This window comes from Oryza brachyantha, chromosome 7 (assembly GCF_000231095.2).
Source record: "Oryza brachyantha chromosome 7, ObraRS2, whole genome shotgun sequence".
Taxonomy (NCBI): domain Eukaryota; kingdom Viridiplantae; phylum Streptophyta; class Magnoliopsida; order Poales; family Poaceae; genus Oryza; species Oryza brachyantha.
In genome coordinates, this window is record NC_023169.2 from 4519689 (window position 1) to 4536758 (window position 17070).

Below are 17070 nucleotides of genomic sequence, written 5' to 3' on the forward strand. Positions count from 1 at the left end.
GGTCACGGTTGGGGTTCTTTGCTCCTTACAGATATATATCGGTAATAGACCGTCTTCGTAGCTCCATGGTTGGTTGAACGTCTGTCGATAACGGTTAACATTAATAAACCGGTACCGATATTGTCCATCTTTATCGGTCCGTTCACACATGACAGATATGTTTGGGCTTTAGTAACCCTTTCTCTATCACAGGCCTGATACCGGTGATACGTGTTTCGGTCCGTTACGGATACGGAGCTCTACAGCAGCGTCCCTTTAGGTGAGCCCGACCCACGAGTACGTCCAGCTCGCTGTCGTAGTACGTGGCCGCGCGCGCCCGCCGCTGTCACCGATGAACGGCAGCAACCAGTCCCCGCAGAGCGTCCACCGCTGACCGTTCTCCGAGCTGATGGAGTAGGAGAAGCTGCCCTCCTCGGCTCCTCGCGACCGGCGCCGGCCGCTGCCGCAGATGCGTGCTTCCGGACGGCCGTGAACTGCGGGAAGCCGCTGACCGTCGTCGGACGCTGCAGCCGGAGGACCGAAGGCGGCTCAGGGAGGAGGATATTCTCCGGCGAAGCTCATGTCGCCGGCGTTCATCAACAAGTGGTCGTCGTCGCCGCCACCGACGCCGACGACGACGTCCACCTTATGAATGCCGAACGCGTTCTTCCGGCCGGTCATTCAGCAGTACGTACAGACGCTGCTCTGCCCTCTGCCTTCGCCGGCGGCGAACTGATCCGCCTCGTGTCCGCTCGAGAGGTGCCGTCGTATCGCCGGCGTCCGGAGGCGTCGCCCCGTGAGCCAGTCAGGTCGGCGGTTGCGGTGGCAAAGAACCGGTGGCGCTCGTCGCGCCGGCGGCCATGGCAGCTTAGGGCTACGCACGCACACGCGGTGACACCATTTCTATCAGGTGGGCTTAATTGGACGACCTCTTCCCTTTCTCTCTGGCCCAGTTATTGGATTAAATAACGTAATGTGGGCTTTGCCTGATATTCTTTTTCTTTTTTTTCTTTTTTGTTTTTTGGCATTCTCGTGTCTTCAAGGAGCTCGTGCAGACTGAGGCCTGTTTCTTTCCGCTCATGATTATTATAATTTAGATTATTGAATTAGATTACTATAAACTAGTTTTTTATAATCTATAGTAGAATAAGCGGTGAGTTGTTTCTTTTCTAGATTATTAGAGTCTAGATTATTAGGTTTGCAAGTCTAAAGAAGCAGTGGAGTGGCATGGTGGGTAATTTTTTACCTAATAATCTAGAAAAAGTTCACCTAAATGAACTTATCAGATTATAATAAGCTGGGCTCAAGCTTATAATAAACTACTTTAATAAGTTATCTGTTTCTTTCAGTTTACCCTCGATAATCTAGATTATAATAATCTTAAACCGAAAGAAATAGGCCTAAGATTCCTTGCGTGCCCTATAATCAATCTTTGCGACGACATTGACATTTCTTTCAGTTTTCTATTAAAAAAACCAAATCGAGAGTACGGGGTCGTTTGGTTTTTTAAAAAACATATTTATAAAAAAAAAGTAATTTATCTTTTTATATATGTATTCTGAGCGATTCAAAGGTATTGACTGAAAATAACGAATTTAAATTTTGGTTTATAAGTATAAGTCGAAGTAAAAAAAGACGATGGATGGGGTCCGAGATTGAGTGTTAACAGCCTAAGAGAGGATTTTTGGGAGGCCAATATGTGGCATGATGTTGATGACGCTCTAACACCGAGCCGATGAAAAGATAGAAACGCCGACATGAAAGCCAGGAGATGTCCAACTCTCTTATATTATGCTCCTCGATATCCAATTGATGTAAAGCTAATCCATGATATCTTCTGTCTATATATGTCAGTATGCCACTACTAAAAATGAGTTTTATAAATGGGGAAGATTTATTTTCTATCTTCTTTTTACAGATGACTCTTTTAATAGACCTATAAAATTAAAATAAAATGGGTGTGTCACCAAAAATAATTTTGCCTACTAGTTTGTGCTTTACCACATACGAGACAGAAATTAGCAATATTAAATCTTTGGCTTTACTAAACTTTTGTTATAATTATAAGAGTTCTAATTATAACAACTGACCAGCAGTATTATGAGAACCGGGAATTAAACTTTGTGGTGGGTTTCAGGCACCCACGGATACATTACACAACACCTTTGCAGTCTAGTTAGGCCGTGTTCGGTTGGAGTAAAAAAAGAGCGTTAGTTATCCGGTACGGACGTGGTAATAGATTAGTACATGTTTAATTAATTATTAATTATAAAAATAAAAATAGATTAATATAATTTTTGAAAGAGCATATTTACCATGAGATACCACTATTTTCTATACTTTTCTATACCACTGTTTTCTATGTATAGTGGTACCTCATGGTATAGAAAACAACGGTATCTCATGGTATAGAAAACAGTGGTACCTCATGGTATCTACTTAAAGATGGAAAAAATGCTTTTTTTGAAAACAACTTTCGTATAAAAAAATTTTCGCAAAAAATATACCACTGGTAGTTCAGAAAGCGTGCGTATGAAAAAGGAGAAAATCTAGGGTTAGAAAGACAGGAGCCAAACACGGCCTTAGTACATGATACTGACATTATTGCATTTCTTGTTCCTTTTCTTTTTCTCGTTTTATGATGTAATGCTTGAGGATTCATTTTTTTAATGTGAAGTTGAGGTTTATTGGGCTACCCTTTATAGCTTGTCACTTTGTTTAGGAAATTTTCACTTTTCACGCCGATCATCTCATTCTCCAAAAAAATAATAGGGTTAAAGCACACAATTTTGTAGCTAGATGGGTCCAACTAACAAATTAAACTAGCAAGTAGCAACAATGCTTCGTTCTCAATTTAGAGCAAAAAATATATGATCATTAATTTTGACACCCATGGGACCTAATGTCAAGCTCATTTCCTGGACCATCAATGATTAATTTAGTAGCAGCTTTATATCCATCTTTAGCTATGATTTTTTGACAATTTAATTAGGGCCACATATTCCAACCAAAAAACCATCATACCAAGAGATATGATAAGAATGGGACACAAGGTCTATCCAACTGTGGGATCAACAGGGTGATAGGCTTGCTACAAAGTGACCTGAACACTTTCACAACACAGTTTTACACAGTAGCAATGAAAAATAATCGACTCCAGCTCACTCATAATTTAATTTAACTTATTTTCTTATGTGCAGCAAGTCACTGATAATTTAATATATAATATTCGCTGCTTCTTGAGTTATAATAAAATGTAGCAAGAAAGGTAGGGGTTTAAATTTTGTTCACAAATATTAGAGATTATGCGTTACTATTTTTCTTGCCCAACACCCTTCATTTAATTTTCACTAAATCTTACCTAATGCCGCATCAACATGTATTTTACGTGAAAAATTGCATGATTTTTTTTGACTTGGGGTGCACAACCGCTATAGATGTATGCTAAAATATGAAATATTTTATCAACATTTTTGTGCCTACAAAAGGAAAAAAAAACAAGTTAGACGTGATGATTCGCTAAACGCCTGAGTAAATGGGTTACGGCAGTATTGTAAAAATAGGTTTGCTCAGTAGTAATGTGGTATTATAATGTTTTCCCTTTATTTTTAATGTCTAAAAAACCTAGAATCCTTTATAGTTGGAGAGGAAGGGAATAGCATTTAATCCACTAAAAAGTAGTATAGTAGAATTTTACTAGAAGAATAGGTTTATATGTTTTGCAGTGGGATAATGCGTCATAATATGCATTCGGTTGTTCCATGCATTCGTTGATCAGAAGGGACACGGGGGGGGGGGGGGGGGGGGGGGGGAGGGTGTGTTACACTTTAGAAAAAAAAATATGGATAGAACATCACGTTTTTAAGTAGCAGAAATATTTCGTTAATTCGATTACACGTCACGAGTCTGTAAATTACGGGTCTAAGGTCTTATTTAGTTTTCAAAAAGTTTTCCAAAAACATCACATCGAATTTTTGAACATCTAAATAAAATATTAAACATACATAAAAAAACTAATTGCATAATTATGAAAGAAATCTTGAGACGAATCTTTTGACCCTAATTAGTCCATGATTAGCCATAAGTGCTACAGTAATTTACATGTGCTAATGACAGACTAATTAGGCTTGAAAGATTTGTCGCACGGTTTTAAAATTCGTTTTTTCATTCATCCTAGAGCCATTTCTAACTTCCGATCAAATATTTGACACGACACTTTTCAAAAAAAATACCTAAAAATACCAAACTAGCAATATAGGAGTATCTTGTCGTACTATGGCCTGCATATGTAGCCAAGTGCAGTCCATGTCAATCAGGTCAAATCCATCTTATTTAACAAAGAACTTGTTTAGTTTTAAATTTTTTAAAAAAACATCACATCAAATTTTTGGACACCTAAATAAAGCATTAAACAAAGATGATAAAAAACTAATTACATAGTTATGAAAGAAATCTTGAGACGAATCATTTGAGCCTAATTAGTCTATGATTAGCCATAAGTGCTACAGTAATCAATATGTGCTAATGACGAATTAATTAGGCTCAAAAGATTCGTCTCACGGTTTCTAGGCTAGCCGTGAAATTCGTTTTTTCATTCGTGTCCGAAAACCACTACGACATCCGATCAAACATTTAACGTGACACTTCTCCTAAAAATTTTCTCAATCTAAACACCACGAAAAGATAAAATTACTAATTAGAAAAAAAACAGCTTAGGTATCGGATGCACGTGACAGTGCTCACATTTGTATGTTCTTGGGCGGCCCTTGCATTCTCCAAAAGCTATCAATTATTGGCTCAAAACCTTAATTACCTCCCTCCAGGTAGCAAAGCATAGTACTACTATATTTTCATCCCCTTGTTGTTAATTAATTTTCTCTCGTAAAATAATCGATGTGATGGCCGGAGAGGATAAGACAATCACGTACTACCACACATGATGGATCTTACTCTTCAATACGGGGTAATTTTACCTTGTACTACGGCTACGGTCTTTCATGGGATAAGTAATCGACGCGAAAAAACATAGTAAAATATTAGTATATAATTAATTAATTATTTTTTAAAAAAATTAAAAAGTTGAGTGATATGATCCTTAAAATTAACTTTTTCTATATAAAAATTTTAGAAAAAACATACATTTAGTACTTCGAGAAACGTGCACATAAAAAACGAGTCCAGATATCTGGGCTAGATAACTTGGCTAAAGAACGGGGCCTACTTCTTAGTTTTACTTGGACTTAGTACGGTTGGTTGATTAATTGGTTTAATTTGTTTGATACTGGAGCACCTTTGATAGGCGATGAATAATCAATGTGTTAACGTTACTTTCAGCTTAAGCCTAATTAGGGAAGGGAGCCCATGAATAGTCTAATGGGAGCTTTCAACGTGTCGTACGAAACCTACACAATACATTTTTAGATAGGGTCAAAAACGTAGAAGTATGCCCTTGCTAGGAGCCACCACACCAAGTTACATCATAGTGTCATCTATACTAATTAAAATTTTAAATCCTGCATGTTTCAAAAAAGAAAAAAAGATACTGCAAACGCAATCGCTTGTAGCACATTCACACTCATATATATATATATATATATATATATATATATATATATATATATATATATATATATGAACACACAAATGCTTATCTATACAAGTATTTTCTAAAACTGGACTGATAATTCATGTCAAGATGGATAAAATCACCACATGAACCATCATATCATGAAATAAATAAAATCGTATGAACACAATTAATTTTGACATGCTATTTTTTTCGTAAACCACTGGAATGATAATCGTAAATGCGAGTATTCAGGTGAACATGTTCCATTCCACATTACCTCAGGAGCCTAGTTTGACAGTGAATTGTGTTTTGATGGTACATGTTGGAATAGACACTTCATAACGAGATGACTTTTTGCTAGTGTCACGACTACTTTCCCCTGTTCCAGAATCAGACAACTTTTTAGTTTTAAGTAATGTTTAACTCGTCTTATTTTAAAACATTACGATTAATATTTTTATTTTTATTAGATGATAAAACATAAACCTACTTTATGTGTGACTATTTTTAAAAAAATTAATAATTTTTTAAATAAAACGAATGGTTAAATGCAACACAGAAACAATTTTTTTGAAGTACACTCTACTCCACATTAATTATCGTCAAGGACGTACATAATGACATATAGTTACAGTAACATTTTCCCTTTGATTATCCCCTCGCTTGCTCTGATAGTGTATGTATATTTCCACCTTTTCGTTTACATTTATACTTATAATATAAATTTTAACTTTTTATTTTAGAGTTTTTTATCATAGTTTATTTTTAGCCAATATTTTTAGATGGCTAAAAATACGTATAAAAAATTTTATTTATAAATTATTTTTTATTTGCAAATATCATGTTTCTCTATTTCTACCCGAAAGGAAAGATGGCCTTCGTTGTTTCTCCACTCAAACTGTACGCATTAAGCAAATTAATTTTTTTGAGAATTAATATTATTTTAATAGAAAATCGTAAAGGTAGTGGTCATCTATGGAAAATCGTGAATATAGGTGCCTGTCGAATAGGTGTAGTTCGATAGGTGCCCTATTGAACGTCCCGCATGCGACTGAAAAGGAGATTGGACTGGATCACCAGCGCTGCAGTTCGACAGGGCCTGTCGAACTGCCCCCTTTGTTTGACAGGTCCGACAGGTCCGGCTGGCTCAGGACTCGAACGGGTGGTGGGCCCTGTCGAACTCCCTCCGTTCGATAGAGCCCAGTCGAACGTCTCCCTCCGTTCGATAGGACCCAGTCGAACGTCCGCCATTCGGTAGACCCTAAATTCACGATTTCCCCGGATGGCCTATACCCTTGCGGTTTTGGATTAAAATCAAAAAAATTCTCAAGCAACATCCCGCTCTGGCCATTATTACGTGTCAGTACTGGCCGTTTCGGTTCAACCAAACTAATTGAAATTCAATTTTGAAGTTGAAAAAGATGAAATTATGTCATTTAGTTTAACAAGAGAGAGCAAATGACTACTTGCACCCAGTGAAGTAACCAGAAATTTTCGTTGGATAGTTTTAGCCACAAGTCAACATCACATATCAAAATTTATAAACACGGTAAATCATAAAATACGAGTATAATTTTAGTTAAAAGGTACCTTTTTTATTTGATGCCATTGATTTTTTATTCTAAATTTTTAAGTTTGACCATTTGTCATAGAGCTTTAAGAATGACTTGTAATTTTACATATTTACACAAAAATTTTGAATAAGACGAACAAACAAACATATATCCAAAAGTCAACAGCGTTAAAAAAACAAACTGAGTAATACAAATGTAAAAAAAATATAGAGGAGGTCTTTATGAACAAAAATAGAGTGCACTCACAGGCCTACATAGACTACCCTAACTACGCCCCTGCTTGCACCCAGAGCCAAAGGTTTACAATTTTGGTTCCAAATCAGCCCCCCCCCCCCACCCGATAGGGAAATATTTTATCCAAAATGTTCTTTATTTTTCTGAATTTTGCAAATTTCATTCTAAACTGACTTTGTTGAATTTAAATTAATTTCTGACCAAAATATCTATAATTTTCTGCCCGCAAAATAATTAACAAAAAATCTATATTGAAACAATGCTAGCAATTCGGTACTGCCTAAAATTTTAGTTATCGCTTGTTTGAATTGATTTGAGATACCCAACCTTGTGATAACACCATCATTCGTCTTTGAAACTCTGAAACTTGGATTCATTGGAAAATTATATACAATTAAATAGAAATTTGATAAACTTTGTGTCACACAATGAAACAGTAGACCGGTATTGGCCAGTACCGGAATATTCCATTACAACTTACAAGAGGCAAACCGTAATGGTCTTCTAAATGGAATTAAACTTACTCAGAAATCTACACAATCTCTGATACATTATTTTTATCATTATTTTCCTAATATTAAATCTACAAAAGCTACTAAAAATATAATTATACATTTTCCAATAAATCTATCCGTATTATTTCATACCCCCTTTGGTCTAAAGTGCAGAAATACCTGTCCACATTCGTAGTAGTAGAATATGTCTAATTTGATACTATGTTTATATATTTTGGAATGGCGGAGTATAAAAAATCTTACTAATCTCTTTACATACCAATGATTTTAATTTTATTTTCATGATCTGGATGCATGCGCACCTAAGGACTTATATTAAAGGGACAATTTTATTCTAATCCCTGTTTTAGATTCTAATACTGATTTTACCCCTTTTTTTGGGTTTTTATTTTTACCCATGTTTTTTTAACTTAACCAATAGTCTACCCCTCTTTTGGAAGGAGGGCTTTTTTACCCTTTATCCGGAATTTCATTTTTAGCCATGTTTTTTTTGTCATGTCCTTTTTTGCCCTGTTGTTGTGTGTGTGTGTATATATACATACATACATATTGTTGTGATTCACAACGGAGGACAAAAAAGCAAGCGACAAAAAAACATGGCTAAAAATGAAATTTCCGATAAAGGGTAAAAGGGTATTTTTAATCCCTAAGTTAATACCGTTAGGTGTCTCCATCCAAAAGAGGGGCAGACTGTTCGTTCAGTTAAAAAAAATAGGGATAAAAATAAAAACCCTAAAAAAGAGGGGTAAATCAGCATTAGAATCCGAAACAGGGGCAAGAACGAAATTGCTCGGACTTAGGCTGTGTTCGCAGAGAGGGTTAGGAACTTATTTCTTGATATGGAAAATGGAGCGGCAGATTAGTATATAATTAATTAAGTATTATCTAAAAACTTAAAAAATATATTAATATAATTTCTATATTTTTTTGAAAAAACATATTATTTAGTATTTCTGTAAATGCACATGTGAAAAACAAGTAAGTAGAAGTTGGGAAGGGTGAAAAGGACACACCGTTAAGCTAGAGAATTTTACACAAATTTAGGTCATGTTTAGTTCACGAAAAGAAATTTTTTGGGTTTCACGTCGGACGTTTAAATGGATGTCGGAAGGTGTTGTCGGACACGAATGAAAAATCGAATTTAATAGCTCATCTGGAAACCGTGAGACAAATCTTTTGAGCATAATTAATCTGTCATTAGCACATATAGGTTGCTGTAACACTTATGGTTAATCATGGATTAATTAGGCTCAAATGATCCGTCTCATGATTCCCCTTAACTGTGCAATTAGTATTTTTTTATATATGTTTAATGCTCTATTTAGATGTCCAAAGATTTGATGTGATGTTTTTTAGAAATTTTTTTACGAAACTAATTCCTATGTGCAACAGTGCAGGATGAAAACAGTATGAACTCGAGATAGTACCGATATAGTAGTTTCCATACAAATAATATAAAAAAGTAGCTTATCCCAATATTTTTGTTTGTAAACTTTTTTTTTTCCAATTTTACTGCTTTCGTATTAAAATGGTCACTAATTAGTACTTTATAAATATATAAAATCCCCCGGCCCTATTACGGGACATTGTTTGGCTTTATCAGCATATTTGCAAACGAAAAATTATTTATGATAAAAATTTTATATGTATTTTTAGCGATCTAATAACCAAGGTTAAAAAAACTTTAGTGAAAAAAATCCAAAAAATCAACTCTAAATTTAAGGATGAAAATTTAAATTCTGCTTATAAATATAAAAAAATAAAAATATGGGGTGAATATAGAACTGATACCGTTTTCATCCCTTGGTGTAAACATATCCCGGGTCACAAAGCCATTTTCCTTGGTCCGTGTAACAAGTGCTTGGTACTTGCTGGCATTACTGCACACTTGGGTTTGGGGCCAGTAGCGTAGCAGCACAGCACGGGCAGAAGAAGCGGTATGGAGCGGAGCAGCCAATGGGAAACTACACCGGTGGATATTTTGCCGACAGGAAATGCTGCACGCACTAGTGTTTCCTTCTTCATTCACAAAGCCTTATTTTATTTTATTTCATTTTACTTTGCACCCTCGCAATGTGGTCCCTGCAGACACATCATGTCAATGAAAGTTTTCTTTATAGGTATTGTTGTTTAGATATTTTGGCTCTGTTTAGGTCATGGAAAAATTAGGGTGTCGGCTCGAATCTTTGATGGAACGTTTAAAAGAGATTTCGGGACACGAATAAAAAAATTTCATAGATCGTTAGGGAATCGGCACGAATTTTTTAAGCCTAATTAATCCGTCATTAGTATATATGAGTTACCGTAGTATTTACTATACAATTAGTTTTTTTATGTATGTTTAATGTTCTATTTAAGTGTCTAAAGGTTCGATGTGTGATGGTTCTACCAAAAAAAATATTTTGGACTAAACGAGCCCTTTACTTGATTATGAAATCACATTTATTGTATTGTGTAAAAAGAAGTAGCGCCATGCTTGCATGTTTCAGCCATAAGCTGGATTACCGATCATATTCTTTTTTTTCCCCGAAAAGAAATAGATTATTTATTGATTTGGGCACCAACTAGAAAGTGCTTCTCATGTGAATAAAATAGCATATGTTTTATATTATTTTTCTGAGGAAAATATTTATCTTTTCAAGGAGCACAATGTTTCTATACCATAAACATTTGAAACCATCATGGAGATAATATATTGTGTTCTCTACATTAGGAAGTTTTTTTTAATATGTCATTATTATTTACTCGTTTGATATACTTGACTATAAAATCTCAATATTGTATTGTGTGAAATTCGCAGTGCCATGCTTTCATGTTCCGTTCATAAGCTGAATTACTTATCATGTACTCTCTTCCTATTTTATTTTAATAGATCACGTTATAACCACTCGTCTTATTAAAACACTTATATAATTATTATTATTTTTATTATGATTGGATTTATTACTAAATATATCTTAACTTATATTTTTACATATTTGCATAAAAGTTTTGAATAATACCAGTGGTCAAACATGTACCAAAAAGTTAACGTCACCAACTATTAAAATAAAGAGCGAGTAAAAATGCATTAATTTGAACAGCAACTAGAAAGTGCAGCACTTGCCCATAAAACATATACATTCTATATTATGTTTCCAAGCATATTATTATTATTATTATTATTATTATTATTATTATTATTATTATTATTATTATTATTATTATTACTGCTGCTGCTACTACTACTAATAATACTATAGTTATTATCGCAGGACAAACCATTTTTTAGGTGATACTTGTAAGAGTAACATGCATAATGCTGTATTCAATACTACTACTACGTTTGTTCAAAAATAAGATTATTTTTGCCTTAACTTGTTTGTTCTAAAATAAGTTTAATTTTTAGAAACATGTAACAAATACATTGAAACCGAATAAAATAGGAAAGAACTATATTATGATTTGATAAAATAAGAGTATTCTTGTCTTTTATATTGATATATGTGAAATAAATAAAAGATAAAATTATTTTAGAACAGATGGAGTATTTCATACCGCACTTCAACTAGCTCTGTATATATCTCACTCGTCCACGTAAACAGCCAGTTGTGGTGCCGTTACTAAAAGTAAGGGCAACATTAATTTACCAACCTGACTTTAGAGTATATAAGAATATTTTGTATTAATAAAGTCATCAGTAAATTTAGGGGGTGTTTAGTTGGTGAAATGAAAATTTTTGCGTGTCACATCAGACGTTTGACTCGATGTCGGAAGGGGGTTTTGGACAAGAATGAAAAAACGAATTTCACGGCTAGCGTGAAAACCGCAAGACGAATCTTTTGAGCCTAATTAATCCGTCATTAGCGCGTGTGGGTTACTATAGCACTTATGACTAATCATGTTCTAATTAGGTTTAAATCAAATTAGGTTTAAAAGATTCGTCTCACGATTTCTCACATAACTGTGCAATTAGTTTTTCGATTTATCTATATTTAGTACTCTATTTAGGTGTGTCCAAAGATTTGATGTGATATTTTTAGTTGAAAATTTTTGTGAACTAAACTTGGCCTTATTTCTTTGGGTTAACGACCTTTGAGCTAATGGGGTGATTCTCTGACGACTTTTTATGTAAAAAGCAAACAATGTATTTATAAAAGAAAATAATTTATAAATAAAAAAATATAGACATGTTTTTAACGATCTAAAAATAAAGACCGAAAATTAAATTTGAAATTAAATTCAAATTTAATGTAAAAAAACGTGAAGTTCGCTGCAACAACGCTACTGTGTTTCTTGGAGAGTTTGACGGTAGTCAAGTCAAACAAAAGCAACACTTATAATCAGTCCTAACCCCTACAGAAACGTACTAGTAGGGGGGAAGCAAACAAACCGCTCCATCTCCCTTCTCCCTCCCAAGGCCCAATCCCGTCACGCCACGTCACCCATCTCCCCGGGACCCACCTACCCCCACCCGGGTACGCGTAGCGTTTTTTCCGCCCCGAGAAGGCTGCCCAAAAATGGTTTTTTTTTTCTCTCCCCCCTGCGACGACGATACCCCTTCGTCCCCCTCACGTCCCATCCCCTCCCTCCCTCCACCACCGCGGCATCCCTCACTCATCGCCATGGCCGCCGCTCCTCCTCCCGTCTGCTCTGGTTACGCCGCGCTCGACTGATCGTGGGTGGCGGGGTGGTGGGGGAGGAGGAAGGCGCTGTCGCACTCCGCGGCTTGCGTTGGGCGGCGGTTAGCTAGCTGGCTGGGCTAGGCTAGCTTAGCCAGCGCGCGCGCGCGGCGGGGGAGCGGCGTGGGTGGGGGGGGGGGGGGAGGGGGGGGGTTGTTGGTATGGTGCTGGATCTCAATGTGGAGTCGCCCGGTGGGTCGGCGGCGACGTCGAGCTCGTCCACGCCGCCCGAGCGGGCTGCGGGTGCGGGTGCGGGTGGGGGTTTCCGGTTCGACCTGCTCGGCGGGAGCCCCGACGAGGACGGGTGCTCGCCGCCGGTCATGACGCGCCAGCTCTTCCCTTCGCCGGCTGCGTCGGCCGCGGCGGGGGATGGGTCGGCGCCTGCGGCGGCGGCTGGGGAGGGGTCCTGGCCGCGGCGCGCGGCGGATCTCGGGGTGGCCCAGGGCCAGAGGTCCCCCGCCGGGTCCGCCGGCGGGAAGAAGAGCCGGCGCGGGCCGCGGTCGCGCAGCTCGCAGTACAGGGGCGTCACCTTCTACAGGAGGACCGGCCGCTGGGAGTCGCACATCTGGTTAGCCATTTTTTTTTCTCACGCTGACGTTGCTGCTTCACTGCTTGATTTAATCTCTCCCTTCTACTACTACTTACCAGTACTAATCCAATTTTGGCAGGGACTGCGGGAAGCAGGTCTACCTGGGTGAGCTCCCCTATCCTGGCCCTCTAAATTTGCTAGCCAAGTGCTAATTTTGGGCGTGCTCAGCTTGATTTCGATTTTTTTGGTTCTGCCTTTTTGTTTTTGTTTTTATTTTCAGGTGGCTTCGATACAGCTCATGCTGCAGCGAGGTTGTAGATTGGCACCAATTGCATTTGTGGTACTACTTGTTGAGGGGGGTTTTTTTGGTGTGCTGAGATTGTAGAATCCCCTTGTGCAGGGCCTATGATCGCGCGGCGATCAAGTTCAGAGGCCTCGATGCGGATATCAACTTTAATCTGAATGACTATGAGGATGACTTGAAGCAGGTGGTTTTAGAGACCATATGGTTCAATTGTTGTGTATGATTCTTTAGGTTATGACAGGACATTGTCCCTATGATGGTGTCTGATGGATTAGTTTGTTCTGCGTTGTTAGATGCGCAACTGGACCAAGGAGGAGTTTGTGCACATCCTCCGACGCCAGAGCACAGGATTTGCAAGGGGGAGCTCGAAGTACCGGGGTGTGACGCTGCACAAGTGCGGCCGGTGGGAAGCTCGGATGGGTCAGCTGCTTGGCAAGAAGTAAGGATCCCTGAAACATTCATTGTTCTTGCTTTACTAACTTACAATCCTTATAGACTAGTTCAGACTTTCTTTTTCATGCCATGAAGAAAAAAAAACTATGTCAAGGTGGCTTTCAAAAAGAAAAAAAACAGTGTCACTACCAAGATGGAGTATGGTGGGATACCCCAACGGTCCATATCGACCTAAAAGGTTTGGCACCTTGATGCCGACTTTTTGCTTAATGGACAGTTAATATTGGAACACCATAACTGTTCAATGATTCTAACATACTAGCTTCTTTCCTAGCTTACTAGCTTCTTTTGGAAAGAACTAACTGGATTGGAATAGCTCAGCAAAATTAGTTGTGGAGAAATGTTTTTGTTTCCTTTACGATTGCATCCTAAGTGGCCCCCAGTGATAGATGAAAAAAATTCATTTCAATGCTCTTACTTGTTTTTGCCAATAATAATGTTCTTATTTATGTTGGTGGTGTTGATTGACTGCTCATATCGTAGTTGTGCATTCCCTATATATTTTACAATCTTTGTGTGTACTTGAGATAATACTGGCATGATCTCTCCTTGTGATATTGTTGTATTAAATTAACACAGGTATCATTCTGCCAATTCCCCACTGATAGATGATATTTTGTGCAGGTACATCTATCTTGGATTGTTTGACAGTGAAATTGAGGCTGCAAGGTTCAGTTAGTAGTACTCTGCACTTCTCTGTTTGATATGTTCATTTGGTTACAATACTTCTCTCACTTTCATCTATTCTCGAACTTGTAGAGCATATGACAGGGCAGCTATTCGCTTCAATGGAAGGGAAGCTGTTACTAACTTTGATCCTAGTTCCTATGATGGAGATGTTCTACCTGAAACCGACAATGAAGGTACCTTTTCTGTACTATATATATCATGCTTTAGCCTCTAAAGCAAGACATCCAAAGTTTTATATTAACAAAAGCACATTGGGGATTTCTTTAGCAGTGGTTGATGGAGACATCATTGACTTAAATCTGAGAATTTCACAGCCTAATGTTCATGATCTGAAAAGTGATAGTACCCTAAATGGGTTTCAGTTGCATTGTGATTCTCCTGAAGCTTCAAGTTCTGTCGTTACTCAGGTAAATATGCCAGCACAGTATTAGATGTATGCAGCTGCTATGCTATTTGACCTGTAATGTCTCCAGGTGCTTTTCACCGGATGTTTAGCCCATTTCCATAACATTATACAACCACTTTTAAAAAAAATCAATACAATAACTATAATTTTTTCTGTATGAAACCGTATAGCAATCCTGTTATGCAGCTTATTGGCAAATGCCAACTCAGTGTTGATGTATTTTGCCCAAATCAAGGTCAAATCTTTTTGTTTGTTTTCTCCAATTCATTGAATTGAAAAAAGAAATAGCCAAACACAAAATACATGAAGACTGGCAAGATATTTTGTACATCTATGTGTATGCTTAACCTGAAACAGTTCCAAAGCCATAAGCACTTTTACCTTGACCTGATAATATTAACTGAGTATTATGGATATATGTATTGCATTGAATTCACCAGATCTACATATTGTGATTTTTGTTTCTGTAGCCAATAAGTCCTCAATGGCCTGTGCAACCCCAGGGCACATCGATTGCATCCCAGCATCCACATTTATACGTGTCTCCTTGTCCGGGCTTCTTTGGGAACCTCAGGGTACCTATCATGAAAACTTCTATGCAATTCAAAGTACAGTTTGAATTTGTTTCAAGTTAACATTTTACTGCTATGTACTAATCTCCATGCACTGTCTTGTAAGATAATGACTATACACCTATTTCTTGAGATGAACCATATGTTTGTTCCTTTAATTGACATATTGCTAGTTGCTGGAGATACTGTTTGCCTTGTGAACTGTCAGATATATCAGGAAGTAAATCTGTCAGCTTGTAACTTTCCATGAACCACAGCTGTCCAACTTTATACAGTGGATGATGACTTAGCATTTGATACATCCTAGTACTTTCTTGTTGCTCTCTGCAGCTTTAGCTCTGAAGATGCTCTATATTTCCTTGAATGCTCACCTAGCTCTGAAATTTCGAACTTTCACCACCCATAACATGCTCACTTATCAATTATTCTACCTTTTCTATATGCTTGTACTAAAGTTCAATCTTGATACCTAAGACTCGAGCTGCATCATACTCCATTATTTTCATGAGTCCATTAGTTATAACTTAGAATCATCAAGTCATGTTTAGGAGAAGTGGTTAACAGCGTATGCTGCATTTGAACCATTACTGTGGTCAACTCTGATGCTTGTGCTCTGGTCACTGCAGGAAGTACCTATGGAGAAAAGACCTGAGTTGGGTCCCCAGACGTTCCCCACTTGGTCATGGCAAATGCAGGGCTCCCCTTTGCCATTACTCCCTACTGCAGCATCATCAGGATTCTCTACGGGCACCGTCGCCACCGCCGACGCCGCCCGCCTGCCCTCCTCCCGCCCCCATCCATTCGCTGGCCACCACCAGTTCTACTATCCCCCGACCACCTGACTGCCTCCCATTCAAGTGGAGGGTGGCGACTGACCGTGCATCAAACGTCGCTTACCGGTAATGGTTGCTGTTGTTCTTATAGAGGGATGCTCCATATGATCACCCTCTCTATATTCCACCTGGTTATGATCAGAATTCTCACGCTCATGATTCATTTATCTTCATTTTTGAGTGCGAAACCACGAATCGTGACTGTGCTACCAGGTAATCACCCTTGTACCTGTTGACTCTACAATAAAATTAATGTAAGCTAAGTGATGATTGGCCATGCCTACTGTATTTTACAGAGTTATAATTTGAACAGTGGGCACTAAGCTGGGGCCCACTTGCAGCAGTGTCTAGTGGAGCGAAGCTTTGCCCTTTTCTTGCTATCCAGCAACTATTCCTCCTCCTGCCTCCATTGCTGACAGTGGAGATAGAGCTTCCCAGTGGCCACTGTTCCACTGTACTCTGTCATAGTTTCTGATCACCCCTATTGTGCCTTGTCTCTTTCACCTTCTTCCACACTTCTGCTGCCTCTGGCCAGTAGAGTGGCGCCCTGCACTGTTGCCATGCATGGTTACCACTTCCAAAGTGGAGAGGGGTTGGCCATTTGGTGATTGTTGTGTGCCATCTTTTGGCTCGATGTCGTTTTGGGACTGGTGCATGTACTGGCAATAGGTGAGGTGAGATATGTCCTCTGCTGCTTTTTCTATCTACTCCTATCTAGGAGTAGCTTAGCTATCACCAGCTACCTTTCTCT

At 38.2% G+C, this 17070-nt stretch overlaps 1 protein-coding gene across 2 annotated transcripts; it reads left to right on the forward strand.

The window, feature by feature from the left end:
* Positions 1-12660: 12660 nt before the first annotated feature.
* LOC102708354 (APETALA2-like protein 3) lies at positions 12661-16809 on the forward strand. 2 transcript variants are annotated; one of them, XM_015839089.2, is made up of 10 exons: positions 12661-13100; positions 13201-13226; positions 13342-13372; positions 13462-13549; positions 13659-13804; positions 14443-14487; positions 14578-14681; positions 14779-14915; positions 15385-15489; positions 16113-16806. In XM_015839089.2, exons 1-10 carry the CDS (start codon positions 12694-12696, stop codon positions 16326-16328), a joined length of 1305 nt encoding a protein of 434 aa, XP_015694575.2. In that variant the 5' UTR covers positions 12661-12693; the 3' UTR covers positions 16329-16806. The 2 variants fall into 2 exon arrangements, with proteins under 2 accessions (XP_015694575.2, XP_040382032.1); XM_040526098.1 differs by having other exon boundaries at positions 12679-13100; positions 14776-14915; positions 16113-16809.
* Positions 16810-17070: the final 261 nt, after the last annotated feature.